This window comes from Gymnoscopelus braueri (assembly GCF_963280865.1).
Source record: "Gymnoscopelus braueri genome assembly, chromosome: 16".
NCBI lineage: Eukaryota > Metazoa > Chordata > Actinopteri > Myctophiformes > Myctophidae > Gymnoscopelus > Gymnoscopelus braueri.
Genome location: NC_137616.1, coordinates 35,091,763 through 35,119,539, shown reverse-complemented (window position 1 = coordinate 35,119,539; position 27,777 = coordinate 35,091,763). Strand labels below are relative to the sequence as shown.

Below are 27,777 nucleotides of genomic sequence, written 5' to 3'. Positions count from 1 at the left end.
TTGCGCCATGACTGTCATGATATGACAGCCATGATTCAGGGCTAGGGCTAGGGGTCCTTGACATGAACATGTTTGAGAATCACTGGTTTAACAACATTAGGAAACAAGCCCAAAATAAGCAACTACACTTTAGAAACAAGCCCAAAAACCCGCAACCCACAACTACCAATATTTAGAAGCAACTTTACAGAAAAACAAGCCAAAAGTCGCTTATAATAAGCAGACATGGCAACAGTGACTGGGACTGAGAGCCCCCATACTTCGTCGCACGGTGGTGTCGCGCGTCGGAAAACAGCAAGCCCTCCTTGGTGTCGCGTAAGGAAAACAGCAAGCCCACCGCGACGCGGCGTGGGCTTGTAGGTCGGCTGTTTTCCGACACGCGACACCGTCGCGCGACGAAGCGTAAATTTGCCTGGAGCATTAATCTCGCGGTAACCTTGCGTCACCAGTCTTTCCACCACGAATCTCGCGGGAGTACGCTGAGGATATAAAGCGCCCACTCATCGCCCCCTGCAGAAGAGGAGGACCAAAAGCGTTTCCATTTCCAAGATGGCGGCGCCCACCAGCAGCCCGGAATCGGAGATGGACCAGCACAACAAGCAGAAAACGCCACGAAAGTGTCGAGATGACAACGTCGTGAAGCTTGTCACGCGTGGAAAACTGTCGGGACAGTTCTCTCAGAGGCTTTTCAGGGAACTGCCGCCCCTTTTGAGGATCCCCTTGAAGGACATTGTCAGCGAGGAGGAGGTTCTCGGGGGGAAAGCTGGACACTTTTTTCTAGGCTTCACCAAAAGTGGCAGACACATCCTGTCCTACACCAGAGACTGGACAGGAGGTGAAGTAGACTCATATGACTTCAATCTCTACTGGTGGGAGTTCAACCTGCACAACAAACTCAAACAGGTCCAACATGTGGAAGTGTTTGGATGCGATATGACTGAATGTGACCATATCACTGTGTGTGAGTGGCCCACTGACGACACCAAAGTTGTCATCTGTGCCTTCAATGCACGCATCGGCTCCAGCACAGGTCCGCTCATGATTAACCTGACCAAGACCGACGAAGGGTTCTATGGCGACTTCCCCATCTCCGTGGTTTCTAATCCTCCATCTAAGCCCTGCTCCCACTGCTGTCCTCCTGACCCCTCAGCCCCGACCACAGGGAGTGGTGGGGTTGGTCAGTGTCTGGAGCATGGCTACATGTTCAGCTGTAAATACATGGTGGACTCGCCCTCTCCCTTCCAGCCAGCCGTGCAGATGAAAAAGGACACGGTCTTCCTGATGAGACACAGCGACGAGCTGGTGGCCTGTGCCATCTCCTTCTGCCCGTTAGGCGAGCAGAGCCCTCAGGTCCTCTACGCCAAGAGACCGGCTCCTACATCATCAGGTCAACCCTCTGCAGATCCCACCTCAGCCCCGTCCCCTCCTCCTCCCTCTTCCACGCTACCTCAGGAATCCGCAGAAGGCACATATACATCTTACAGGTAGGCTACAACAAGGCCTGTCACAATTATTACTTAAGTGCCTGATCGCAATTATTTGAGAAAATTTGAGATCTTTTAGCATAATCTGCATAATAGTTTTTCCATGTTAAAATGTTCATACATTTTCAAACGTTTTCAGATAATGGAAATGTTTTTTAAGTAGTAGATATTCAATTTTTAAGTATAAAATTATTAGTCATTTCATTGTATATCTGCCCTTTTTGTTTACAATGCCTAAAAGGCAAACAAATGTAATTTCTTACGGTATGCTCAATACCAAAAACCAAATCATGAATCACAACTTTTTTTTGTATGACAATTCATAGTTGACTAAAATGTCATCACCCTACAGGACGCCCGCCTCCCCTGCCTTATCTTCATCCTCCTCGCACTCCTTGTTTCAAGAGTCAAATCTCAGCGAGGAGCCCCACCATGTCGACTACACACGCCTGCACTATCGCCTCCCACGGCCAGGAGCGGCGTGGGAGGATCCTGGAGATGTGTCGTTCCATGTCACAGATCTGAAGGGTAAAGAACTGCGATTGTACCCTGGTTTGCATAATGAACCGAGTGTGTGTGTTGAGCAGTTGACGCTGAACTTTAGCGTTCTTCTCGGTGAGTTACTCCTTTATCAGGGTGTCCTTGGGGAGGAGTACCTCAGTGCCGAAGACTTCGACGTTGTCATCATGGAGATGTGTCCAGAGACCAACAAAGTGATTCTCGACATTGGCCTGATCTTTTTGGACCATGAAGAGAATCACTACGGGCCCACTGAAAAAATCCTGCAATCCAACGTGCAGGTCAGCTGGGACCTCAACACAGGGGTGTTCTCTACCATTGGGGTCAGTGACGTAACAGAACAAGGCGAAGGTCTTTTGAGATTTCAGGTCACTGACCCCAATGCAGAGGGCGTGTGGAGTTCTTCCAGGAAGTCTGCAATGAACACGGTGATGGAGTGTCTAGTTCCTGAGATTGGCCCTTCCTATGAGATCAACAACATGAATAACGAAGCTCTGCCTAAAGGAGTGTTTGCAGACAGTGACCGATGCACCTGGGTTGTTGTATGAAGGAGAGTGATGCCTGACACATTGTGAGCTTCAGACCTTCCATTTTCGGTGTGCGACACCTGTGTACAAGTCAGGCTTCATAAGACGTGCAAAGGCCACATAGTAAACAAAAAATAAGTAAGAAAGAGACACCCCCCACACACAGCCTTATCTATAAGTGCAGAACCTTATCTTGAGCAAAACTGATAATGTTTATAAATCTGTCCAATTGGGCAAACTATAGAATGAAGATTTATTTGCCTTTTTTTTCTAAGTTGTCTCCGTTATTTCACCAGTCAATGTGAATCTGTCCAGTTGAGCACACTACAGCTGCAGTTTTTTTTGTCTTTCAAGTTACTGTATTACATTACTGCAGATGTCAACCAAGAGCTGCCGTATATAATAAAGTTGTGCAGTTATGCACGTGTGAGCATGTCTCTGGTGTATTTGACTATTTGTTCTATGGTTATTCATGAGATAATTTCATCTAGCGTCTGTCAGGGTGTGTATGTGCTTTTAATTATGTAATGTGGTCCTGGTGCCAGATTCTGCTGGCCCTGGACCAGTTGTTTTGTTATTTGGGCATCTCTGGACTGGCTCAGTCCGGTCCTTTATTGGACCCAGAAATACTGGTACAGCCTTTAATAAACATCTCTACATGGTCTTAACATTTTCTGTAAATAACAGAACAAACTCAGTGCTGGATCATGTGTTTAAAAAAAAAAATTGTATAGAGTAAAAATAAACTGGAAAGGGGGCCTTTTGGCAAAGCTGGTATGACATCAGTGACCTGTTGGAAGTCTACCCCCCCGGGCTCACTTGGCTTGTTTTACCTCAAGTATCATTATCTAGAAAGTCTGAATCAATTTAATGCATAAACAAAGTTTGTGTAAAAGGTGTGTGTGTGTGTGTGTATATATATATATTTTAAGTGAAATTAACTGGTGTGATTAGACTACATTGCTTGGTAGTATAGTTCAAAAACACTGTTGCACAAATTAGTTAGGTGGTTGCTTATGGGGATTTCTTATTTTCAGACATTTGAAAGACCGCTCCTGTTCTTGCGGCTCACTTCATTTAACAGATAATGCCATGTTCCCCATGTGGCCGCTTGGTCATTGAAGCTTTTAATCCTCTTGGGGTTCTAACACACAATAGTGTTTGCTTCTCATTATCAAAAATACATTAAGAACATCATTTTCCATTATAGGAAACCTGTTCATTGGTGTGCAGTTCTATCATTTAAGTGCTTTTTACACGTCGGGGATTATTCAAGCAACTTTAGCCAAAAGGTTTGAGGCTTTTTATCAGAAGCTATCCAGTTTGAATCTCTCAGACCAGCTGGGAAAATCTGGCTGGGGTAAAAATGAATGGAGAGCAGTGAGTGAAATGCAGTTCCTAGTCCTCTCCACACAGGGGCAATGTTTCAGTATTCGTGTATTCAGTTCATCGAGTGCAGTCCAGACAAGACAGAGCTGAGTCAAGTTATTTGAGTTGATGATTTTAATACACAATTTTTTAAAGCTTGTTTTAGTTCTCTCTGTCTGCCTATTTTCACCTGTTGTCACTCTGTCTCTGGTGCAGTCTGATAGAATTAGAATCTCCTGTTCAACATTACGTGACGTGGCTCTGCACGATCGCCTGTCAAAACGTCCAGATCTACAAGCTCACAGCGCGTCGCAATCAGGTTGCAATGCGACGCGCTGTGAGCTTATAGATCTGGTCGTTTTGACAAGCTTCCGTTGACAGGCAGTGTTGCCATGTCCGCTTATTACAAGCTGCTTGTAAATATCTGTAGTTGCGGGTTATGTTTTTCTGGGCTTGTTTTTAAAGTGTAGTTGCTTATTTTGGGCTTGTTTCCTAATGTTGTTTTAATCAGTGGTTCTCAATCATTTTCATGTTAAGGACCTCCAAATTAATAGGCCTATGTATTTGTCCACCTAACAGTATTTTGTGACCCTTGTACCAGATTTGTGTTTTTAAAATGTTTCAACCAATATTCAAAATGTTTCACTTTTCCTCCCAAGATTCTTTTGAAAATAGCAGCTATTTTCAAATATCAGATGCTCATGTGGTCTAGTCGCTTCTTTTTGGGCTTGTTTTCCTAGACCTGGCTGCTTATTTCTCTCACACAATGTGGCAACACTTCTTACAGGCGGAAGTGAATCAAACGTCAGTGTGTGTGTTCTCAGCGGCTGACTGCAACATCTCTCTCATCCAGTAAAAACTACCAACTTAAGGAATAAAGTAAGTGTTTCAACCTAAACCTACAAATGTTAAGCTGTTTATAATGTTGCCTCCTGTTGTTGATCTGTCTGAAGATGTCAAATGTAAACTATTTTGGTTAGGTTACTGATGGACTGCTAGGCTAGCTAAGCTAGCTAACTGTAGCACATAATCCTACTGATGGCAGCAGATATTTTATCAATCCCTAATTATTCCTTTATCCACAATTCATGAAAAGTGATACAAATATTTGTAATGTTAGATATTATGCTGAGCATTCTCGCATGAAAGGGGTCACTGAAAATGAGCACTGAATTGTTGGTGATCTCAAGGGATACAGGATAGATAGGTGGGCACTAGCCCCTTTCGGGACCCTGTTTACCTTTTTTGTATTTGGGAAGGCGGTATCCAGGGTCCCTTGTTGGTTAGAACACGCTCTCTCGTACCGGCGGCTACCACTGTCTGGTCTCGGACTTACAGCTCGTCGCTTAGAAGTTGCAGAGATTTCTCAAAGGTACCAACAAGAGCAATACTAACACGCGAGAAAGCGGCATCAAAAAGCGGGGATCGGCGATGCCGTTTAACATTTTTAATAATTTAGTAAACCTTAAGCTCCTTTCTCACACTCTGCTCCACTGCCCATGTTCCGCCTCCCCGCGGTGACTGACAAGCTGCGCGTCCTACGTTACTGCCTCTGATTGGCGAGCTCCTACACGCTTGCATGACAATCACAACGCGGGGAGGCGGGACATGGGAAGTGGAGCTGCAGGAGCAGAGTGTGAGAAAGGAGCTTAAGGTTTACTAAATTATTAAAAATGTTAAACGGCATCGCCGATCCCCGCTTTTTGATGCCGCTTTCTCGCGTGTTAGTATTGCTCTTGTTGGTACCTTTGAGAAATCTCTGCAACTTCTAAGCGACGAGCTGTACGCCCGAGACCAGACAGTGGTAGCCGCCGGTACGAGAGAGCGTGTTCTAACCAACAAGGGACCCTGGATACCGCCTTCCCAAATACAAAAAAGGTAAACAGGGTCCCGAAAGGGGCTAGGTGGGCACTAGGGACACCTGGGCACCTCAATGTAAAATTGGATATTTTGTCCAAAATGTTAAAAGAATTATGGTCTTAAGTAATGTTAAGTATACATGATGTGGACATGCACGGTACATCATTATCAGACTTAAAGTTATCTTCAACTTCTTGTTTATGCCCCAAATTGACTGGATATACTGTACATTTTCCAAATAATAGGGAAAATTGCCAATTTAACACTGAGGTGCCCACCTATCCTGTTACCATCTCAAGATGAGAATCTAGTAAATGCAGATAAAAATTTTGAACCAGAAGAATTGAGGGCAATCCCAATTCACAGTTCATTTTAAAAGGTTGATGGAAAGGCAAATATGCAGCCTGGCAGAGTCCAAAGTCAAACTGCCAGTCTATGTAAAAATAAACTCTCCTGTAGCGCTCTCTTAAGTAAAAAGAAGTTGACATAACATTTAATGAATATCCATGGGAGCATGTGTGGACTCAACCCCGTTTTCAATTTCCAGGAAACACGTTAATCTGTAAGTGTGTGTGTGTGTGTGTAGTTCTCTCATTTAAGTACTTTTACTCCCTTGCAGAATGGTGACGGACGTACAGCTGGCCATATTCGCCAACATGCTTGGCGTGTCATTGTTCCTGCTCGTTGTCTTGTACCACTATGTTGCTGTTAACAACCCCAAGAAGCAGGAGTAGTTTTCCAACTATGCCAGGCAAGCCCCCTCTGGAAGTTGTGGGGAGGTGAGTGTACATTTATGTTGGCTAAACCAGAAAAAGTGACTTTAGTAGGTGGAGGGTGGTCAGAATAATACACTGTTCAACACTAGGCTAATTTTCTGGCCCAGCAGTTTCGTAGTATTAAGTTGAAAAGTTAAAACAATGGAAATAAGCCTCAGGGCTTTATTGTGTTTTTATCCTCAGTGATAATGTGTTATTTGTTATGGAAGTGTCTCTTCTTTTATCACCAAATAAATTCAGTCAGTGTATTTCTATTTCTGTTCCTCTATCTCTTAATACACATATTTAATTTAAATAATGGAAATACCATTTCTAATCTTTATACTCGCTTATAAAAATTACATGTCATGGACACGCTCAGATATCGACAAAAGATGTAGATTTGTTTTGCACACTATTATAGAACGTTAGCATCGACGGTCGTATTCACTATCCAGGTACAGTTGTTTGCAAGGCTTATTGTGAAACATATTACTCTTAACAATGTCCCTGGCTCTCTTGCAGGCGAGATGAGAATCTGTGGCATCACCCTGGAAACATTCCCAGCCTCCCCAGAGATGATGTTCCATGTCATTAAGTTTGTACAGGAGTGTCTTTTTCTAATAAAATATGTCTAAGTGGATTTCATTTGTCTTCTGCTTTACAGTTGATTGTATGTATTTATGCATTCAATCTACATATATCCACCTAAGAGGGTAATGATGGCTAAAATGAGTTGACAGTAGTGAGTAGTGACTGTTTTATTCATTGAGAAATGTTCAGTCCATGATCTGCTTGTTTATAATTGACAGCAATACAACACACTTAGCCTCACACACAATAGTTATATTTCATATTACAGTATTTTATCAGAGTGTTGTGAACATATAAATAAAGCTCTAGGAATGTGTGACGGGTAACAGATGTACAATACAAAGTTTTATACACACTCTGGGTTGCTCACAAAGGAAACACATAATCACTTGCACACATTCTTCTAAAATACATCAAAAAGTTTTTACAATTAAAAAGGTGCTAGGGTGCTTATCAGTAAATGTCAGGTCTCTGTATTCATGTGCTGGAGTAACAGGTGGTAGATAGTAGTGCAAAACGGTGAAACTGGTCAGTGCATTTATGACATGAACGAAAAAAGAGACAGGAATTGTAATAAGGGCACAAACGGGGGATAACTTCGGCAGTGGAAGCCAAAAGGTTAGAGGCTTTCAATCAGAAGCTATCCAGTTTGAGTCTCAGACCAGCTGGGAAAATCTGGTTGGGGTAAATGAATTGAGGATGGCTCCTCCCTCAACAACTACTCTTATGGTACCCTTGAGCAAAGGCACTTAACCCCCCAAATATCGAGCTGTTCAGCACTGGATATTCTGGACATTACCTGGTCCCAGGGGGGAATATGTGCATGAACTGTGAATGTGACGTGAGGCATTGAGCATGTATGACAGCCCTTTCTGGAAAAGTAATGTAATGTGGGCCCAAGTTGACCTCTCATCATGACCCAATCTTCTCAGAACTATCTTGGATATCAGATATTTTATGCTTCTTATGGTGTCACACTCTAGCTGTATTTGCTGCATCTAAAAGCCAGTCCACTCCAATGCAACTAGTCACACTTTTCAAATTCAAACTCAAATTGCAAGAAATTGCAGCGGTCTGGACTGAGCAGTTGCAGACCGGTGCAATTTGGGAATAATGGTTGCAAGCAGTTGCATCTTTTTGCGTAGGTGTGGACTAGGCTTAAGCCATAAGAAGCCACAGACGGGCGTGTGCGTCGATTTTGGAGAGCGGTGAAGTGCAGTTCCTATGCCTCTCCACACAGGGGCGATGTTTCACACACATTCACAGGCTCAGACAGTGAGATGAGTGGAGTCCCTTCAACCTAGGAGGGGAACAAGACAGAGCCGGGTCAAGCTTTACTTATATTTGAGTTGAACTCTAGCTTTACTTATATTTGGGTTGAACTCTTTCTTATCTGGCGAGTCTGCCTATTTTCACCTGTTGCCGTTGTTGCTCGGTCTCTGGTGCGGCCTCGATGATAGAATCTCCTTGACAGAGGAAACTCCTGTCTGTACAGTTCAGAGCTTTAGAAGTTAATTGTTTAGGACCAGATACACCTGCACAGTGAAAGGAGACAATAAGAGTCACTGCATAGTCGTAAGTTATGTTTAGGATAAGGAAGGAACATTTCAAGTGGTTTTCACAGAGCACTAGGAGGCAAGACTCATAAAACTGACATGTGTAGGAAACAGAGGTTATCTTCGGGGTGTGTGTGTGTACATGCCTGACAATGACAAGTGTCTGCGGAGGTCAGGTTTGATGAGTCTCCAGACCTTCATGGTCGCTGAATCCTCATATGTGGGATTATTGCTAGAAGGGGAGGTGTTTATGTCACGTGTGGGAGTGGTTTCAGTTGACCCCGCCCTCCTGATGGGGATGCGACTCATCCGAGGCTGCAGCTCACACCTGGTCAGGTGACAGAGACTATAATAATGATATCCACCCATATTTATTAGCATTCGCAATTTTCAGTCACTTGGGGGAGACTGCAGATTTATGAAAATGTATTTCCTAAATCATGTGTTCATAAAACTTGAATATACCCATAGACTTATAAAAATGTTTACTAACTTGCTGAACTCAATGGAGGCAAGGATGTGATCTGGTCCCTGTTTTTTTGGAGTCTGGGTCAGAGAGACAAGAGTGTAAACTAAGAAAAGCAGAACATATGCAGCAGAGCAAAAACACTGACAGTTATGTATGATGATGCGTCGTTTACATTTTCAAAGTGATTTTTTACAAACACACACATATATTTATACATTTATATAAAATCAGGATTTTACAGTGCATATATAAATACCGGTATGTCAATATATATGAGGGTGAGATGCAGGGAGGATTCTTTAATGATATTAAAAGGTGCTTCATGGCTGTTCCCTCAAGTGTGGGCGAGTTATCCAGACAATCTGACCTTTGTGTGTGGCTCTGGAGGTTGATGTATGAATGTAAGACTCCGGCCTCCTCTCCCCCCTTTCCCAGACCGCATGGGGTAGACCCTCCTGGGCCCACCCACCGGACTGGACCCTCCGGTCTGGCCATCCGGACAGCTGAGGCCTGCCGACCAGAGAGGAGCACAGTACATCACAACCAGGGAGGGAGGGAGGGAAGAGAGAAGCAAGATGAAGCACATAATATCAATCCATGATGCATGCAATGTTTTATAAAAAATATGGAAATTGGAAGTATTAGTGCAAGTAGATTATGCAATAAACTGGCAGAGGTCATTATGCATTGTCCATATCATAGATGTTTAGATGTCTAGCCACGTGTACATGTGCCTTACGTGTGCATTACGCCTAACAAGCAGACAGCGGTCATTACATTTGCTATAGATGAAAGCTGCAAGGGATGAATCATAAGTCATTTTGTGATGGTGTGGGATAGAGGGGAAAACAACTGAACGCATACGCACGCACGCACGCACACACACACACACACACACACACACACACACACACACACACACACACACACACACACAGGGGTGGAGTCAATAGAGACGAGAGGTCCCACACACATTTGAATGAAAGTTTCTCCACAGAGGGATAGTTTTTATTAGAGATTAAATAGGGAGAGAAAGCAGGGTAAACACAGACATCAGTACACTGGCTGGAGGACATATCCATACAGACAAACACATGACCATAGTCCTATAGGAGAAGGTTAGCACCACATCGAAGGAAATGCCAAGATTCTCAACAAGGAATAAAGCCTAAGGTATACTTCATTGCACAACAGTGTCACTCGCCGAAAATAACTGATTGAAAATCAGACACTGTGTAATTAGGATTAATTAAGGAGTGCATTGAAGAGCACAAGAGTAAGAATGTGACTATGTGTTCCACCCAATGTCTTTATTCCTGTTATTCTGACTTGAGAAAATAGGCTATAACAACCAAGAAAGAGACACAAACGTTCACAGTGTGATTGTAGATAAGTCTAAGGGTGTCCATAGTTACTGAGATGTTGGTCATGAACTGAAAGCTCATGCTATACGTTTTCTACGTATAGGTATGCAGTGGGTAATAGGCTACAGTACATGAGGACTATCAAAAGATTAAACCTAATTCAAAATTCAAATAATGGAAGCTGCGGTTTAATATTTTGTGTTCCAAAATAGAGTAATTTAAAATTGACATCAATGTCCCTTGTAAGTGTATATAGGAAAAAACGAAGCCAACTAAATTGAAATAGATCTTTCAGTCAAAGCCAGACTTCACTTCGGCCTTCTCATCGACCTCAGTCAGCACATCCTTGTAAGGACGAGTTTCTTGCCTGGCGAGGACTCGGGATACAAGGAAGCAAGCGAAAGAAGAAAGCATCAGACTGCCTCAAAACTCAAGAGTTCCTGGCCAAGACGAGGGCTGGGCGCTCAAAACACCCACTGCTCATAACAGCAAACCAATGCAGACAGAGCACACCATTGCAACAATACAAATCACAGCACAGGGACAGACAACAGCTACAGAACAGAAGACATGTCATCACTCATGAAACTTGACAAATCGGAATGGTACACAGTAACACTAGAGGTACATTTTAAGTAAAATTAACACTCCAGATTTGACAGTAAAGGTTAATTGGAACAATGCTCCACTCGCTACCTGGCCTGATGTATTTGCTGGTCAGTTGATATTATGGGGGTTAAAGACTACCACTGTCCATCTCTACAACACAGCCAAACCTCCGCTTAGGTCCATCAAATCTCTGTGCCCTTTACATCTCATCAAGATCTGAGATGAGTAGCAGATGAGCTGAATTAGAATAAAAAACAACACACTATAATCTCATTAGTATAAATCTGGTGGAGTCTCTTCAAATAATCCCACTGAGATTATAAAGCTGTATCGCACCAAGCACAAGATGCACCATACCAGCTTGCCTTTAACCTCATGAATCCCTGCGTCTCTATCCTGGGGGCGAACATTCGGCAAACATATCAGATCTACAAGCTTGCGACATGTTGGTTGGAGAGATGGTGTCGAGAGAAAAAAGGAGCAGAGGTATAGACCCCTGTGGGACACCAGTCAACAAAATATATAGAGTTAAACAACCACAGCGTACAATCCTGGTCATGGTCCTCAGATACCGCCAGCAATCCGAATTCAATGGTTACAAGCCTACTAGATACCAGGAAACACATCCATATGATTGGATCGTAAAAAAGGTGCATAAATAAATTAAGAATTAAACAGCTTAATTTGAATTTTACGTGAAATTATATACTTCGGCTTAATAATTAAAATAAAAAGGTTAAATTCGTTTAAAATATATACATTAGATTTAAATCATAAACTCTACCCCAACACCAGCTTAGAAAAAAACTGTAGGTACACTGGACACAACCTAATTAATACTTAATAAATATTACTTATGATTTGTTATCAAACACTATGGCCATGATTAACTGCTGCTCCACAGGATCTCTCTCTGGTGTCACACCATGCTTACACATAATTACAACCGTGCACATATAGACATGAACAAGACATAAAGCTAATGCTTCACATTAGGGCTGGGCGATGTGCATAATTATGATCAAATGTCATTAAACATTTTTTGTAAATTGCCAAATACCTAGATATTGATATTGTGATCATAATGTCGTTTTGTGATGATATAATTTTTCTCTAATTTAGGTCTGATGCCTGGTACCGTGCATGTTAAAATCCTGTATTTATATTACATTATTAATAATAATACATTATTTCTGACCATTTATTCTTTATTTATTTACGTTTTGGAAAGAAACAGCTAATTTGACGTTGTGGTGCCCACAAGCTTTAGGTGCCCACTGAATGTGTATCCTTTTGACAATTTTCAAACAGACGATATCGATATAATATCCATATACAGCATTGCCCAGCCCTACATCACATGATGTTTGTATGACAGTACTTTGAGGCCTTCCAGAGCTTCACAGCCTGACACGGGCTGAATTGACACGGCACAGTCTCCAAAACTATGAAATTAATCCATAACAGCAAATCATTGTCAATCATACGTTTACACTACAAAAAAAAATATGTCAGCTCAAGTCAAACGTGGTCTAAATTCTCTGGAAGGTGAAATGTATTCTAGAGCATATCCAGTCCAATTTAGTGACACCTACCAATATGCCAATATGCAATAAGTTTGCTGGTGTGAAGCCTCCAGATTAAACGCAAGCAAGTATAATAATATGACAAAGCATTAAAAGAGAAAAGTAAAAACCAAATGTGCTTCAAGCTTATAACAGAACAAGTAAAAAAAAATGAAATAAAACTCCTATTAAGATAGGAATATTGGGGAGGGGGTGGGGGGCGGTTAAATCCTTCTTTTCCCCCTAAAGACAGACTTATGCTGTAACTTAGCTTCCTAGCTTATGATTTGGCTACAAGCCGAAAAGGCTTGTGAATGTAGTTCCATTGGCATCAGTATTTCTGGGTTGGGCTGTGCAGTGCTTCATAGCCCGGTTCAAAGTGCAGTCTCTATTTTAGCTAGCCCCCTCCGCTTGAACTGCTTTATTTACAGAAAAAACATAAAATCTATATCTGAAAATAGGGGCAGAATAGATATTGCTGATATATTAATTTCGTAAATAGGTCAGAAGGCCAAAAAAAAGAAAAAGGAAATCAGAGGAATGTACAACAGTTAGGCTAGCACCAAGTTTGTTCTTGTTCGCACACACACAGGCACACACGCAGGCACGCACGCAGGCACGCACGCACACACACGCACACACACGCACACACACACATATTCAGTCCTGGGTGGGCCCAGTTGGAGAGGTGGTAGCCTGGCCCTGGAGGAGCCGCCCAGGGCGGGCCAGCGCCTGCAGTGAGGGGAGCAGGGCAGACAGGCTTGGGGGCTGGAGGGAGTACAGACCTGCCATACTAACAGAGGCCGGGAGGGGGCAGCCGCCCGCTGCACACACCGACGAGGAGGAGGAAGAGGAGGAGGAGGGGGGTGAGAGTGGGGGGCGGGCGGCGGGGGTGTGGCTGTTGCTAGGAGACCGGAGGACGGAGCGGTGGTGGGTGGGACGTCTCTTCTCTTGACTCTTAGCATCTACACAGAGAGAGAGAGGCACACACACACACCTGGCTCAGACATGCAGGGGACACACGCACCCATGCACAGGAGCTCCCAGTCAAGGCTGCCCTTCACTCCAATATTGATTATTGATTATTTAAGATAGGTCAGTGTAGAGACAGAACACCAAGGGCAGAGCAGCCATTTGGGTATGGCAAGGCGTGGTAGTTGCCATACCTTGGCCCCCCCCCCCCCCGATATTTGAATATTGGTCAATATACAAATTTGATATTTTTAAATAATAATTTAAACAATAATTAAATTCTGCTGTTAATTTAATACTAGTCTATACCTGGGGTTGTGCACATTATGTGCTCTGTTCACTTCCTGTGGGACAAAAAATGATACATTTTCGGGACTGCTCTAGGGTTTCCCTTGTCTCCGAAATGCCTATTGAAAGGCAAAATTCCATACAAAGTTTGTTGCGGCGTTGCGGATTAATGGCATTGATTGGGCACAGCTGGTGAGACAGACAGTTAAGATTGACAATCACAGGCCAGGTGCTGTTGGAGCTTCGGGATCATGTTGAGCGACATGGATATGACCTAACTCTGAACTTCAATGTCCCTCTGCAAACTCCCGCTGTCATTCAACTATATCATTTTTGTGAGGCAGGTTGTCGCGGAGGTAGAAGACCGGAGGAATGGTGCAATCGGGGGTCATACCTATGTTCCCCGGGTTCTATGTTCCCCACTAAGGTTATGGTTAGGGTTAGGTTTAGGTTAGGTCCTATATTCCCCGCTCTCCCTAGGAAACGGGGAACATAGGACCCGGGGAACATAGGTACGGTCCCGTGGAATCGTTGCCACCCACACAACCATGAGACTCAAAGAGTCTCAATTGACTCCGCTGGTCATCAAATTATTGGCTTAGGAATGCAACAAAAACAAAAAAATCTCCATGAATTCAATGCTTCATGGGGTGTGTAATTGATAGAAAATAAGTTTTTTTTGGGGTGAACTACTCCTTTAAAGTGAGTAATCACTTTAACGCCACTATTGTGATGTTTAATTAATAAATTAAATTAATAGAATTAGTTAATAAATTAAGAATTAAACGGCTTAATCTGAATTTTACGTTTAGTTAATTCTGTTTAAAGGATGATGCAGTTTGTTATGTGACACTGTTGCACCTTTGCTAATAGCCCATGTTGGAAATGAGTGTTTCCTAGCCATTTAAGGTTTGGATGTCTTATAGCAGTGCTTCTCAAACTTTTTCATGCCAGGGACCCCCAAATTGATATGTATTTGGCCGCGGACCCCATCTGAAAATATGTTGTGCCAGGGACTCCCAGAAGCAAAGATTTGTGTTAAAATGTTCACTTTAAAATAAATATATTCAAAGATTTGCACGAATCTTCAAGATTTTTCAAAAATAGCAGATCTACAAGCTCATAGCGCGGCACTCGGTGCCGCGCTATGAGCTTGTATATCTGCTATTTTTGAATAGCCAAAGTACAAAATGTTAAGGTTATTGTGATGCTATATTCACACATTTTGCTGGGGACCCCCTGGAACCCCCTCAAGGACCCCTGGGGGTCCCCGGACCCCACTTTGAGAACCAATGTCTTATAGTATGTGAAACCAAAATACTAGTCATTTTTTCGGGCCTAGAGAGAAAAAACAACAACTACAAGTCATAAGCTGTCAGCTTTCGATTTAGACAGTGAGAGGAAACGAGGACGGATGACCTGCGACCGACCAGTGGGACGCGAAACCCTCTAGGGTTCCACAAGACTGGGATTTTTAATGGATCCTAGGCCAATAAGAATTTAATCAGTTGAGCCATGTGAAGCAAGCATGAAACTTTTGCAATGAGGCTGTCCGTTTGGCTTTCTGTTTACAGTATATCATCGCTGTTGGGCAGAAAGCTTGTAGGACCGTCCAAAACGGTTACTTTCCAGGAAATGGAAAATAGAACATGTTTTCCAATGGATCCAATATAGGCCTAGTTATCATTTACTCAGTAAAAAGTTCTCAAATAGTCAATACTTTAAATGTTTACAAAACCCCACAAACAGACATAACCACTTTCAACCTGGTGTCCCTAATATAGGAGATATTATTATATTAGTTCTCCAGAAAATAGCAGATCTACAAGCACACAAAGTAACGATGCACATCACATTGTGAGCTTGTAGATCGGCTATTTCCATTACTTTTGCAGTAATCCGATCCACAAGCCAATCATGTGCTGTGAACTTGTAAATCGGCTATTTTCGGTGCTCGACGCGATGTGCAACTGCATATGATAAATCAGGCTTTAGTGAAGGTGAGGTCATTCGCCCATGTGTTAGTGTGTCCTAAAAATCAAGCGAAAAACAACCAGGCGCTGGACTGCCATTACATCACCACCACAGCAACACAAGTAGCCAATCAGCACACAGAACGGCATCATCGTTAACATATCAATCTAGCTTTGAGCTCGTGTGCAGAGCTTCAATAGCGAAGGCCAGCACAAGCAGCCTTCAGCCTCCCTAAACCTTCATGAATAGAGAGAGAGATGAGTCAAAACAAGAGAACGTGAAAGACAGAGGGAGGAGAAGAGGAGGGAGAGCGAAGGGAAGGAGAAGTGACAGAGCAGATTGTCTTACCTCTGACTGGTCCAAGTGTCTTGTTGCCTCCGCGGACGCCGGCGTGCGCGCTACTGCTGCTGCTGCTGCTGCTGTGATGGTGGTGGTGTGTGTGCACGTGCGTGCGTGGCGGGGGGCAGCCGAATGTGAAGCTGGGAGAGGAGTGGATCTTCGGGGAGGGTGTCTGGCTGCTGCTACTGTGGCTGTTGCAGCGAACGCGACTCAGGGTGTTCTCCGATGCCGAACCAGACAGAGAGCTGCCCCCACACACACACACACGCAAAATAAAAAAAAGACTCGTATTAGCAATTGCCTTATGAGGCTAAAATTTATTTTCAAAAGAGCATTCAACTAAAAAGGCAGAAAGACAAACTGGACTGTCTTTTCTTTTGACCGATTCTAATAACAGCCTGTCCAGTTTTTTCAATAAACAATTAGGATCTGTAAAAAAAAAAATCACAGCAAATCTCCTGTCCAATTTTCAGCTATCGATGGTGAGTTACAAGGTGTGCAAATTGAAAACAACCTGTTAGGCTACAGTGCCGTTCGTGGTGTGTCTATGTTCTCTGCTGCGGCGAGGTACAGTACAACACTGGACAATGTGGCCACCGTTGCATTTCTGTTTTGTGACGTCATGCATGTGCAGTGGTACTGTAGTACATGGGTGCCCAAACTTTTCAGCCCGCGACCCCAAAATAAGGCGGCCATTGACTCGCGACCCCACCTAAACCTGGAGGTAATTTATGCATACTTGCACGTTCGGCGCGCATTTGAAATGTATTAAACTGGTAAAATGTACTATTTGTAATCATTTTAGGTTGTATTTCATCCATTCTGTTGAATAAAAAAATGACCCAAAATAATTTCGCGACCCCACCGTCAGTCTCCCGCGACCCCAAGTGGTCGCGACCCCGACTTTGGGAACCCCTGCTGTAGTAGTTGGAGCTGTGATTGGTCAACCTTTGTGGTGAATACATTAAATGAACTCTACTCCGTAACACAGAAACTTAAACTGGGTGCTGAAACCTACAAAGAAATACACAATAAACAAAATCCATGACAGCCTTCCCAATAATGGAATTTTAATATCGCACCTACTGTACTACTATCCAAGTCTACAGACAAACCCTGGGCACACCGTGAAAACAAAGCCCAAAACTAAAATATTAAAACATGTAAAGCAGCACGTGAGTTAAACATGAAGTGTGCATGAAAATGTGCAAACCCACTTGTTGAAGGTCTTTGGCGGCGACGCCTTGCTGCCACTGTGGTGTATCCTGGGAGGGGGCGGGGCGTGTATGTGTGTGCTGAGGCCCTTGGTGTTGCGGACGTGTTTAAGGATCCAGGCTCGGAGATTTGTCAGGGAGCTGTGCTCCGACAGCACGAGCCGAGGCCAGGGGTTGCATTCCACCATGTCCAAGGCTGAGATGGCCACGGCGCGACCCACCTGGAACACACACACACACACACACACACACACACACGTAAACGCACACACATGTATATATTCTTCATTAAAATAATTATTCTTTCAAAATACCGTAAAGATTCAGGACAAATTGTAGATGAAAATTGTTAGATGAGGACAGAAAAGCTGGGGTCATGGGATGGAGTGTGTTATGACGAATAATATACATAGATCATCAAAGCTGCGATGTTATTCTCTATAAAACATGACCTCAAGTTTTCTATTATGTTTATACATTTTGTATACATAATCCGATTTCATAATGTGATTGAAACTGAGCTATCAAGGTTTAAATAACTGCTCTGTTTATGCATTGCTAAGCAACGTCCTATCTTGTGACATTATGGGAAATGACATATGGCTCTCAACAAATCAGATTGCTTGATCAGAAACAAATGTTCTATCATGCGTGTTAAAAATGAACAGTGTGTGTGTTTCTCCCATTCCGGACACAGAAACTTGCAATTCCCAACACACCCACCTGTTCAAATATTTCGGGGGTGTATTTGGGGGGGAACGAGGGAGGAGGTGGAGGCGTTGCCCGTCCATTGTCATGGCAGGCAGGCGGGATGGTGTTCATTGTTCTTCCTGTGTTGTAGTTACACTCCAATGTATAACTGCGGGGAGGAAACAAAATGAGAGAGAGAGAGAGACAATGTGACAGTGAGATAGAAAGACAAAGGGCGCGTTCGGAAATACACTGACCATCTGCTCCCATTTCAGAGTGCTCTGGATTTGAGCATTCTGATCATTCATCAGTTAATTTACGAACGGTCAAAGTAAATTCTCGTTAACTAATGTTGCCATTTTCTATCTTTTAAAATTAATTCAAATGAACGTTAATTCATCCCATGTATACTGTTACTGTAGCATGATTATTACTTGTTTTGTTACACCTTAATACTGTCTATAGACTTGTTTGGTACTCTCAAGCTGCAACCACTGCATTTTGCAATGACTTCCTTCCTCTGCCATTTTTCAGACGTTCGGACAACGTAGCTTTTCATTGAGTGGTCGGTGTGCACTGAATTTCCGAACGCTAATGCTCCGACCCCTCTGAATTTCTGAATGAACGAAGAGAGAAACTGTCGTTTCTAAAATACTTTTTTGACAGCCATACTGACAGAAATGCATTTTGCTGTGCAATGTTACTTCCTTCAGGGGTTGCACAATGACAGTATACTAATTAAGGCTCTGTTCCATTAGTGCCTTTCCAGTGAGCAAACATGCACAATAGCTGCACTGTGACTCTGGCCTGAATGGAAAAAGCCTTAGCCATATTGACTGCCGTCAAAAAGGTTTATCTGTTTCCTATTTAGAAAATGGAACCAAAGGGTTAGGATGAAACCAAGACACCCCAACTTTGATTTCATGTATCTGTGTTACATGGGTTCAGGAGACCAGAAGTAGGTTTTAATTCCAATGGAGAAGTGACCATGAACACAGGTTATGACGGATTCCTTTGCACCATAGTTAACCAAGTTAACAAGGTAATGCTGGCTTAAAATATGTCAACAAGGCATGTAACATTACCTGTTCTCACTTAAAAAATAGCAAATGTTGCATTTCTTTTTAAAACATATTGATTTAACAAGATACACGCTATATACAGTACATATTATAAAGAGATGCATTTGTTGATTACTAACGACCAAAAATCGCAGTCCCGTCTCTCTCTATAATACATTCAAATGGCCCACGTTCACGTCTACATGAGTGACATGATGAAGAATTTTGGACTTCCCTTGACCCACTCTCTTTACATCAGCAGGTTTGTGTGGAATGTATGGTATGTGTCTCACTTGTTTCTAATTGGCCTGATTAGATTGCCTGTGAACCTTAAAAGCCAGTCAATCAGGCCCACTTTCTCTTCTGTTTTTGCAGCGAGTCTCAGGCCACAGTAAGTGGCAGCCGGAGACACCGGAAAAGTAGTCAATCTCTGACTGCTGTGTCTGTCTTGGAAATGTATGGTATTTAAGTTTTATTATCCAAAACTTGAGGCTCCCTTGTCTGTTTGGTGGTTAATAAATGTCGGTTGGCTTCCAACAGAGACTTGTGTGAGATAAGTCCTTCCAGCTTTAGTCTAAGAAGCTTTTGTCACAGGAACTTAAACTGCGATCCAATAAATGAAAGAATGAAAAAAATAAAGCAGTTTGGCTTCTGGTCCTCAGCTGTTAATAAACTGAATGTTGTGGGTATTCTGCTGAAGCCTGATAAGAGCTTTACAAATTAACTTCATTGGCACAGACCAATTGTTCAGTCTGTAAATAGTTTACAGACTCTTCCAAGTCTTGAAGAATACATTTTAATTGAATTTTCCTCCAGAACTTACTACATTTAACATGGCCTGCCTGAGCCTCTGTGTGCATGTGTGTGTGTCGCATGATCTCTGACCTGTGCAACAGTCCTATGGCCTTGTGAATGGCCACTCGCCCGCTGCCCTCTTTCGACTGGCCGTCCCTCTTGTCCCGGGCATACATGTTCTTCTCCGAGAAGTTACAGCCTTGAAAGTCAAAGTGTGCAGCGTTCACGGCAATCAGCCTCGGGTAGAGCATGTTCTCTACCTGCAATGAAGAGTTCAGGTTAATATTCCACCACCCCTACAGCATTGGAGAAATAAATATGTGACCATGGATCTTCAACTTTTGGAATTTGACCTCAATTACACCCCAAAAAACTTAATTTTGAACATTCAGTGGATTTTCTGGGGTCTGGGGTTTTCTGAATAATTAGGCACAGAAAAGTGCTTTGATTGGCCTGTGGACTTTGTCTATTAATCCCGCCCCCTCGTGCTTTTTCTTGGTATCACGGATATCAAGGATAATTAATCCAAACAGACAGACAGAGAGAGAGAGACACACACACACACACACACACACACACACACACACACACACACACACACACACACACACACACACACACACACACACACACACACACACACACACACACACACACACACACACACACACACACACACACACACACACACACACACACACACACACACACACACACACACACACACACACACTTTATAATAATACTGTAATATCAACTGCTTTTCACCTGTTGGCTTTCGTCAGGAAGGTTGTTTCCGTACATGAAGCAGCCCCGCTTTGAGGCGTGACCGTGTAAGTCCACATAATAGGCCACTCCCCCCTCATGGGGTGGGATAGGCTCCTGCTCTTCCTGTGGGGCCAATAGCTCTACGGTAATCGGGGCCACCGTCTCCGACGAGACCGCCGGATGGTTCCCGTCCCCCTTTCCCATCTCTGTAGCGACCCAGGCATTCTCCGCCATCATTACCATGGGGACTTCCTGGTGGGCGGGGTTTGTGTCCTTCTCCGTGTTCCGTTGGTTCAGGGTGATTTCCAGAGCAGTGAGGGGAGGAGCTTGCGGCTGGTTGGTGGGCTTGGCGCCGAGGGGGATGGTGGGTGTTAGTGTGGGGCTTTTGGGGTGTGCATTAGAGTGCATGTTCTGCAGGCGGTTGCCAGTGTGGTGGTACAGCAGCAGTGCTTTGGCTGCATAAATTGAAGGGTGTAGTTCAGGGCTGGGGTTCAGATACTGTCTGTTCAGGTTCACACCCCTGGAATCAGTCCTGCACAGGGAACATGGAAACATTTGAGGCAGAAAATAGGCAATGCAGTAACAGAATCTTGATTCATATTTGATCAGCACTGCCTAGGTTGATAGTTTGATCTGCAAAGTCAAATACAGCGGTTGGTCCGTGAACTCGAGGTGCCGTATCCGTCATGCACCGCACGCCGGATCTCCTGCTCTCTGTAGAACATGAGTTGGATACGTCGACTTGACAGTCCGCGGAACCAGTGTGTCTGCATCTTTAGGGTGGGATAACAGCAGCAGAAGCCCCACTGCATACTTCTGCATTATTTGTATGGCTTCAGGGTGCATGGCTTCAAAACCTTTGTAGGGCCACTGGTTAAAGGTTATAAAGCCATGCATAATAATGCACATAATGCACGTTTGACTTTGAACTTGATCCAACTTAAAGAATGCAACCTACCCTGTTAAATGTAGAACTAATGGAAACTAATTTTGTTGACCACCACAGACAGACAACAAATCGCACAGAAACGAATACAAAGAAAACACACATCACAACGAACATGATATGACATCTGAACAATGTCACCTTGTAAGAGAATATTAATATTGTTGCGAGTGCAGTGTGTGCGTGAGCGTGTTGCCTGTGTGCATGTGCGTCATACCTGTAGTGGCCACGGACCACCCCATCTGGATTGAGCAAGGGAATGAGCTTGAAGACGAACATGTTACGGAGTGCATGAGCCCGCGGGTCATCCCTTCTCAGGATGAAGCTGAGAAAACCATTGAAGACGAACGAGGAGGGAGTCTCCCCAGGGTGCACGCGACTGCTGAGGAAAAACACCTGCGCCACACACACACACACACACACACACACACACACACACAGTCAGCTTCACTGTTACTATCAATCGTCATCCTAAAGAGGACGTCAAAATTAAAGACGGTGTTGCTCTCTGAAAATACATATTTCTGCTGTACTGCCATGCAGCAAAGTATAAATCAGGCTTGCATTTACCCTCAGATTATTTGGGGGGCTTTTATGCCTTTATGGATAGGAAAGTAGGCTGACAGGAAATGGGGAGAGAGATGGGGAGTGACATGCAGCAAAGGCCGCCGGGATCGGGACTTGAACCCGCGACGCACTGTCAGGCTACATTGAGCCTAGGTGCGTGGACCTCTACGCCAGCGGCCCAGGCCAGAATGTTGTTGTTTTTTTACCCGTTTTCCAGGGAAGCGGTGCGGCCGTGGGGTGCTGTTGTCGGGAAACAGATTGGTCAAGCGGGGCTCCCTCTCTTCCCGCATCCCGCTACAGTTGGTCACAGTCAGCAGGTCCACCCTGTTACCATCCAGAGAGTGGCACAGCAACTCCCTGTGGTAATATACGCTCTCTGGTGCACTGCTGCGAGGGAGGGAGAGCCAGGGGCGAATTAGGAAGGAAGGAAGGAAGGGGATAAACAAGAATATGAAAGAAAGAATGGGAAGGGATAAACGAGAGTAAAAGAAAGAAAGGGATAAATGAGAGAACGACTGAACAAACGAGAGCAACAGAGACGGCCGTCCAAAGCCAATGTTTTATAAGCGCTGAGCACCGTGCGTTAACGCGAGTCCTGTTCTACCTATTGGGGCTGAGCTGGGCGCCACTGGAGTAGCTCTGGTCCAGACGTCCCAGCAGCTCCTGGTTCTCGCCGTAGGAGAACGGATAGCAGAAGGAGAAGTAGGTGGTCGCCCCACGCACCTCCAACACCCGGTGGGTGAACGACAGGATGAACTGGTTGTCCACCATCTGGTTGACATGAGAAGAAATGATAATAAAAAAATTAAATAAACACACCGTCCACATATTCAGTATTGCAGCACCCTGGTGGCTAACTGGAGTATGCACTGAAAACATATTTGCAAGGTTCTGGGTTCGAGTCCAGGTCAAGACATGTGTCAAGATCAGTAATTAAAAATCTCCACATATCTCTCAAATTGTGTTTGCCAGCAGGTTATGTGGCCTTTTAGGTGTGTGTTTGCAATAACAAGTAGAGGTAAATGTGATTGTGGCAGTGGTGCATGACCAGTTGGTCACAGTGGTAAAATGAGTTCATGGGTGGATGTGGGTGCGAATTTGTACCTCAAAAGTGGGTCTGTCTCTGACCCTTTCCCAGCGTGTTTTTCCAGGTAGTGTGCGTACCAGCGGCGCCATGCCCTGGCTGTACAGTTTACTCTGCTTGTTCATGTTCATCACATTGATCTTCAGCACCTTCCCCGGCATGGCACCGCGCACGCTGAAGTAAAACCATGACCTGGCATGCAAAGACACATCATATGAATCATGGAAAACAACAGAGTAAATAATGGAGCTCCAACAACAGGCTAGGTGCGGTGACCATACAGTACACAAACACGTCTCTTGATATGCACTGTTTTGGGCCCAAAATTAATGACATCAAATCATAACTGGCAGAGAAGTTAAATGGCAAAGCATTGAAACTCACAATATTAGATTGGATGAGATTTGATTCAACTCTATTGATCCCTGTCAAGCAAATTCAAGCATTACAGTAGACAAAAAATGCAAAAAGTATCAGTCACTCATACATATGAATTTATGTACGGTCTATCAAAAAGCAAGCGATCTCTCTGTCCAAGGTATTGCCGCTACATACATTGACACATCGTACACTGGAACTGAGGTAGATCAAAGACTACGTCATTACTGTGAGCTTGGTGAAAGAAAGAGATTTAAACCCACTTCTTCGTTCTATGACAATTTATGAAAAACACTATTTGACAATGTACCAAAGTATGTAGGTATGTCACAAGAGCCCCAGGATGGTGATATATTTCAATGGCAATTGAAATATATATATATACATATTATTTGCAATATCCAACTTTACACAGGCCTGGAACAAGGAAACACCGTTCTCTTGCTCACTCTCTCTCACTCTCCATCTGTTTAATCCGTTTTAATTGTTCATTTCATTATTTGTCATTTGTATCCTTTACTAGTTTTGTGTCAGTGTGATGGCACAAGAAAAAAAATGCTTTCTTTAAAATGTGGCTGAATAATCCCATTAGTGATGGGTCAGGTTAGAGCGACCAGACAGACACGAACATAAATCATTAATACAGGTCAAAGGCTTTTGATTAATGAACCTCAGGGAGTTACCTGTTTCCATTCTCGTGTTCCGTCCCAGCACAATCCGGCCTTGTCCACACGTTGAAATCGTAGTCGGGGACGTTCCCGACAGAGGGCGTGTCTGCAGTAGGGGAGCAGTTGCCCCGCTCCACCTTGTCCACGCGGGCCAGGTTCCCTGAATCAAAGTTGGAGCTGAACACCACATTGCCGAAGCGTGCCTCCATGCTTCCAAGTCTCTTCGTCCCCCTCAGGTCCTTAACTAAATGCCAGCCTGGGGTCGGACACAGACTACCTGTCAAGAATCAAGAACCAATTAGATTTGTCACTACTTACAACTACAACAAGTTGGAGCCGAACTGGTCAATGTCTTAAAGGTCTAGTCTTGCAGATAGTCTCAGTGGAATCTATATTGATGCTTTGTGTCATAGAAGTAGTTGAAGTCTCTGGGTATCACCGATGGATCTGATCTAACTCCGAGATTCCCAGGGGCACGGTGGCGCAGTCGGTAGCGCTGTCGCCTCACAGCTAGAAGGTCCTGGGTTCGATTCCCGCCGGGGACGCTGTGGGCACTGGGGGCGTGTCTTCTCCTCCGCGTCATCAGCGCCCATACCCTAGGTGGGGTTGGCGAAAGGGCCTACTCTGTGTGGAGTTTGCATGTTCTCCCCGTGTCTCCTAGGGTAGTTAATACCCTCACAAAAACATGTAGTAATCCTGGTCACTATACCGCCTCCCCCATGACAGCCGGGGCGCCTGATGGAGGGGAAGGGAACTGGTTGGAATAACGTGTTCCTTCCACGCGCTACGTCCAACCAGGGAAACTCCCCCCCGTCAGGTGACAAGAAGGTCAGTTGGCTCTCATGCCTGAAGGAAGCATGAGCTCGGCCCTGGCCTCCCTACTGTGGGGTGACAGGTGTAATACTGGTGTAGGGCTGGTGTAGTGCCCAGGATCACTTAGGAAATTGGCACCGGGTGAAAAAAATGGGTTACAAAATCGCGGGATAAAAATTTAAAAAAAAAAATAACTCCGAGATTCCCTTGCCTTTTATATTGTTGTTTACGGTCAGGGATGCATTGGTCATGGGCCGCGGTAACACGCCGTGCAACCCCTTTTTTGAGCAGGAGCACGCGCACGCACATGCATTGATTTAAAACAACCCTTAATTCACACCTCAACAAAGTTTACAAAGGCTCCCAACTGACAGGTGTCACACCAGCATAAATTAACGTAGGAATGAGCCTAGATGCATATCAATTGTGAATGAATGAATGGTTTATTTTCTGTCCTTTTTTTCACAACAATTGTGTGGACTTTACAAAAAGAAAAAATCACAAATGTACACGTTCAAAGTCAGCTCACACACAAAATCCAAAATTCAATGACCGTCCATTGTGTGACCTGAGTGTAGGTATTAAGCGACGTGCCTGTGACGTAATTAAAATAGAGTCCCACCACTAACAAAATCACCAATACAACACTGGCTACGGTGCTTGTGTCATCCGGGTGATGTCTCTATGAGTCAGTCATATCCATATATGGAGTCCCAATGTCGGTCATGCCCAAAAATAGAGTATATGATGTCAGGCTTGGATGTTTCGGTTAGCTCAATATGGAGTTCCACAAGGAAGTCTATGATGTCAGACTCAGGTATGTCAGTATCACCATATATGGAGTTCCAGGAGGCAGTCTATGATGTCAGACTTGGGTAGGTCAGTTATCTCCATATATGGGGTTACAGGCCTCCTGAACACGGTCTAACTCGCCGTGGTATCCGTTACGACTAAGGCTGGCAAGTATGATATGAAATTCTTCTTTAAAATATGTATTTGTGTTTTTGCTTTCTTGTAGGGGTGGGATTGTTATCTGATATTAATTTGCTAAAGACGTGATTGTATTCTCTTTTAATTTGAGAATTTAAAAACATAAACATAAAACAAAAAACTGTGCAACACAGAAACAAACACAACACTGACACACAAATCCTAAAGCGGTAACTGTATTACATAGACATTACATGCACATTGATACACACAGCCTACATGCATGCATTCATAAACATCTTACCATCTTGCTCTCACATACAGTACACACAAGCATCTCCACCCAGGCACCTCCACCCAGGCACCTATGATACTGATGATTACTGCCTTTGTAAAAACTATCACCACTTGATTGATCAACACTGCTTGCTTGTACCTGCAGAACTTGTTCTTCACCGAATAGAACGAATGCGTTCTAACATTGAGACCACAGACAGTGTCACACACGACACACCACAACCTGATGTCAGAAGAACCTCGCACTGGTTCGACTTTCGTGATCACTGATCTTAAATGGCAAACAAAAAGCATCTAACGTTACCCTGGCAACCCACCACAAATTAGAATGGATCAACCGATTCTAAAAGGGTCACACAAGATGGTTGTCATGTCACAGAAGACGACACTGCTCAATGTCATGATAATAACCATTAACCTAAATATCATGTTCGCACCGCACCGGTGTTAATGTATCCATTTTGATGCACTCTCAGTTTCAGAGCTAAATTAGCAGCCAGGATGATACATTGTTGCAACCTTTTTAGCTGCAGCTAGCTGACAAACTGTGATGTTCAAAACAGCACGACGGAATATCAATATTTTTGTCTGCAGTCTCTTCTATATAATCTGTGTTCATGTTTTGAAAACACGTACATCTGGTCGGTCTTACTGTTTAGATTGGATCGATGTCCATCTTTCGTATTGTTTGCTTTCAGATCCGTCCTTCTTCACGACCATCAAACCAAACCAGACCAGTGTTGCCAGATTGTGCGAGAGAAACAAGCAAACAGGTCTATGAAAACAAGCCCAAAAAGAAGCGACTGTAAATCTACTACATCAGCTATTTGAAAATAGCAGATCTACAAGCTCACAACCTGAGCTTGTAGATCTGCTATTTTCAACAACAAAAAAGTGGAATATTTGGATAGATTTTTTTAAACATTCTAACAACACAAATCTGGTACGGGGGTCCCTGGCATAAAACATTTTCAGATGGTTGTTATAGGACAAAATTATAGGCTACATATTAATTTGGGGGTCCATGACATGAAAATGTTTGAGAACCAACATTTAGGAAGGAAGCCCAAATAAGCAACTACGCTTTAGAAACGAGCCCAAAAAATCGAAACCGGCAACCAATATTTACAAGCAACAAGCAGAAGAATAAGCAATAAGTCACTTATAACAAGCGGTCATGGCAACACTGAACTAGACCAGCAGGCTCTTTAAAAAACCCAAACAAACCCACTTAGCAGCGGAGTGACGTCAACCCCGTCGCCTACTCATTGGCTCCCAACACGCGTTACACCAAAATTGACGACCCATCGATTTCTGTGACAT

At 43.8% G+C, this 27,777-nt stretch overlaps 3 protein-coding genes across 7 annotated transcripts; 2 read left to right on the top strand and 1 right to left on the bottom strand.

Moving 5' to 3' along the window:
* Positions 1-440: 440 nt before the first annotated feature.
* On the top strand, positions 441-2,965 carry LOC308103444 (DDB1- and CUL4-associated factor 15-like). Its single transcript, XM_080453411.1, has 2 exons — positions 441-1,484; positions 1,837-2,965. Exons 1-2 carry the CDS (start codon positions 550-552, stop codon positions 2,549-2,551), a joined length of 1,650 nt encoding a protein of 549 aa, XP_080309537.1. The 5' UTR covers positions 441-549; the 3' UTR covers positions 2,552-2,965.
* Positions 2,966-6,378: 3,413 nt separating this feature from the next.
* On the top strand, positions 6,379-7,156 carry ost4 (oligosaccharyltransferase complex subunit 4 (non-catalytic); the record flags this gene model as incomplete). 2 transcript variants are annotated; one of them, XM_080452493.1, is made up of 2 exons in its annotated part: positions 6,379-6,537; positions 7,039-7,156. In XM_080452493.1, one exon carries the CDS (start codon positions 6,379-6,381, stop codon positions 6,490-6,492), a length of 114 nt encoding a protein of 37 aa, XP_080308619.1. In that variant the 3' UTR covers positions 6,493-6,537; positions 7,039-7,156. The 2 variants fall into 2 exon arrangements, with proteins under 2 accessions (XP_080308619.1, XP_080308620.1); XM_080452494.1 differs by having other exon boundaries at positions 6,379-6,541.
* A 106-nt stretch (positions 7,157-7,262) lies between these two features.
* On the bottom strand, positions 7,263-27,193 carry agbl5 (AGBL carboxypeptidase 5). 4 transcript variants are annotated; one of them, XM_080452490.1, is made up of 17 exons: positions 27,107-27,193; positions 24,430-24,691; positions 23,389-23,560; positions 22,889-23,055; positions 22,491-22,671; positions 21,935-22,113; positions 20,772-21,303; positions 20,094-20,263; positions 18,181-18,316; positions 17,461-17,678; positions 16,253-16,488; positions 13,456-13,635; positions 9,500-9,642; positions 9,157-9,209; positions 8,810-8,991; positions 8,524-8,642; positions 7,263-8,407 (listed from the first exon to the last, which is right to left on the bottom strand). In XM_080452490.1, the coding sequence occupies exons 2-17, from the start codon at positions 24,621-24,623 to the stop codon at positions 8,330-8,332; spliced, it is 2,940 nt and encodes a 979-aa protein (XP_080308616.1). In that variant the 5' UTR covers positions 24,624-24,691; positions 27,107-27,193; the 3' UTR covers positions 7,263-8,329. The 4 variants fall into 4 exon arrangements, 3 of the variants coding, with proteins under 3 accessions (XP_080308616.1, XP_080308617.1, XP_080308618.1); XM_080452491.1 differs by having other exon boundaries at positions 27,091-27,177; XM_080452492.1 differs by lacking the exon at positions 13,456-13,635.
* Between the last annotated feature and the right edge of the window lie 584 nt (positions 27,194-27,777).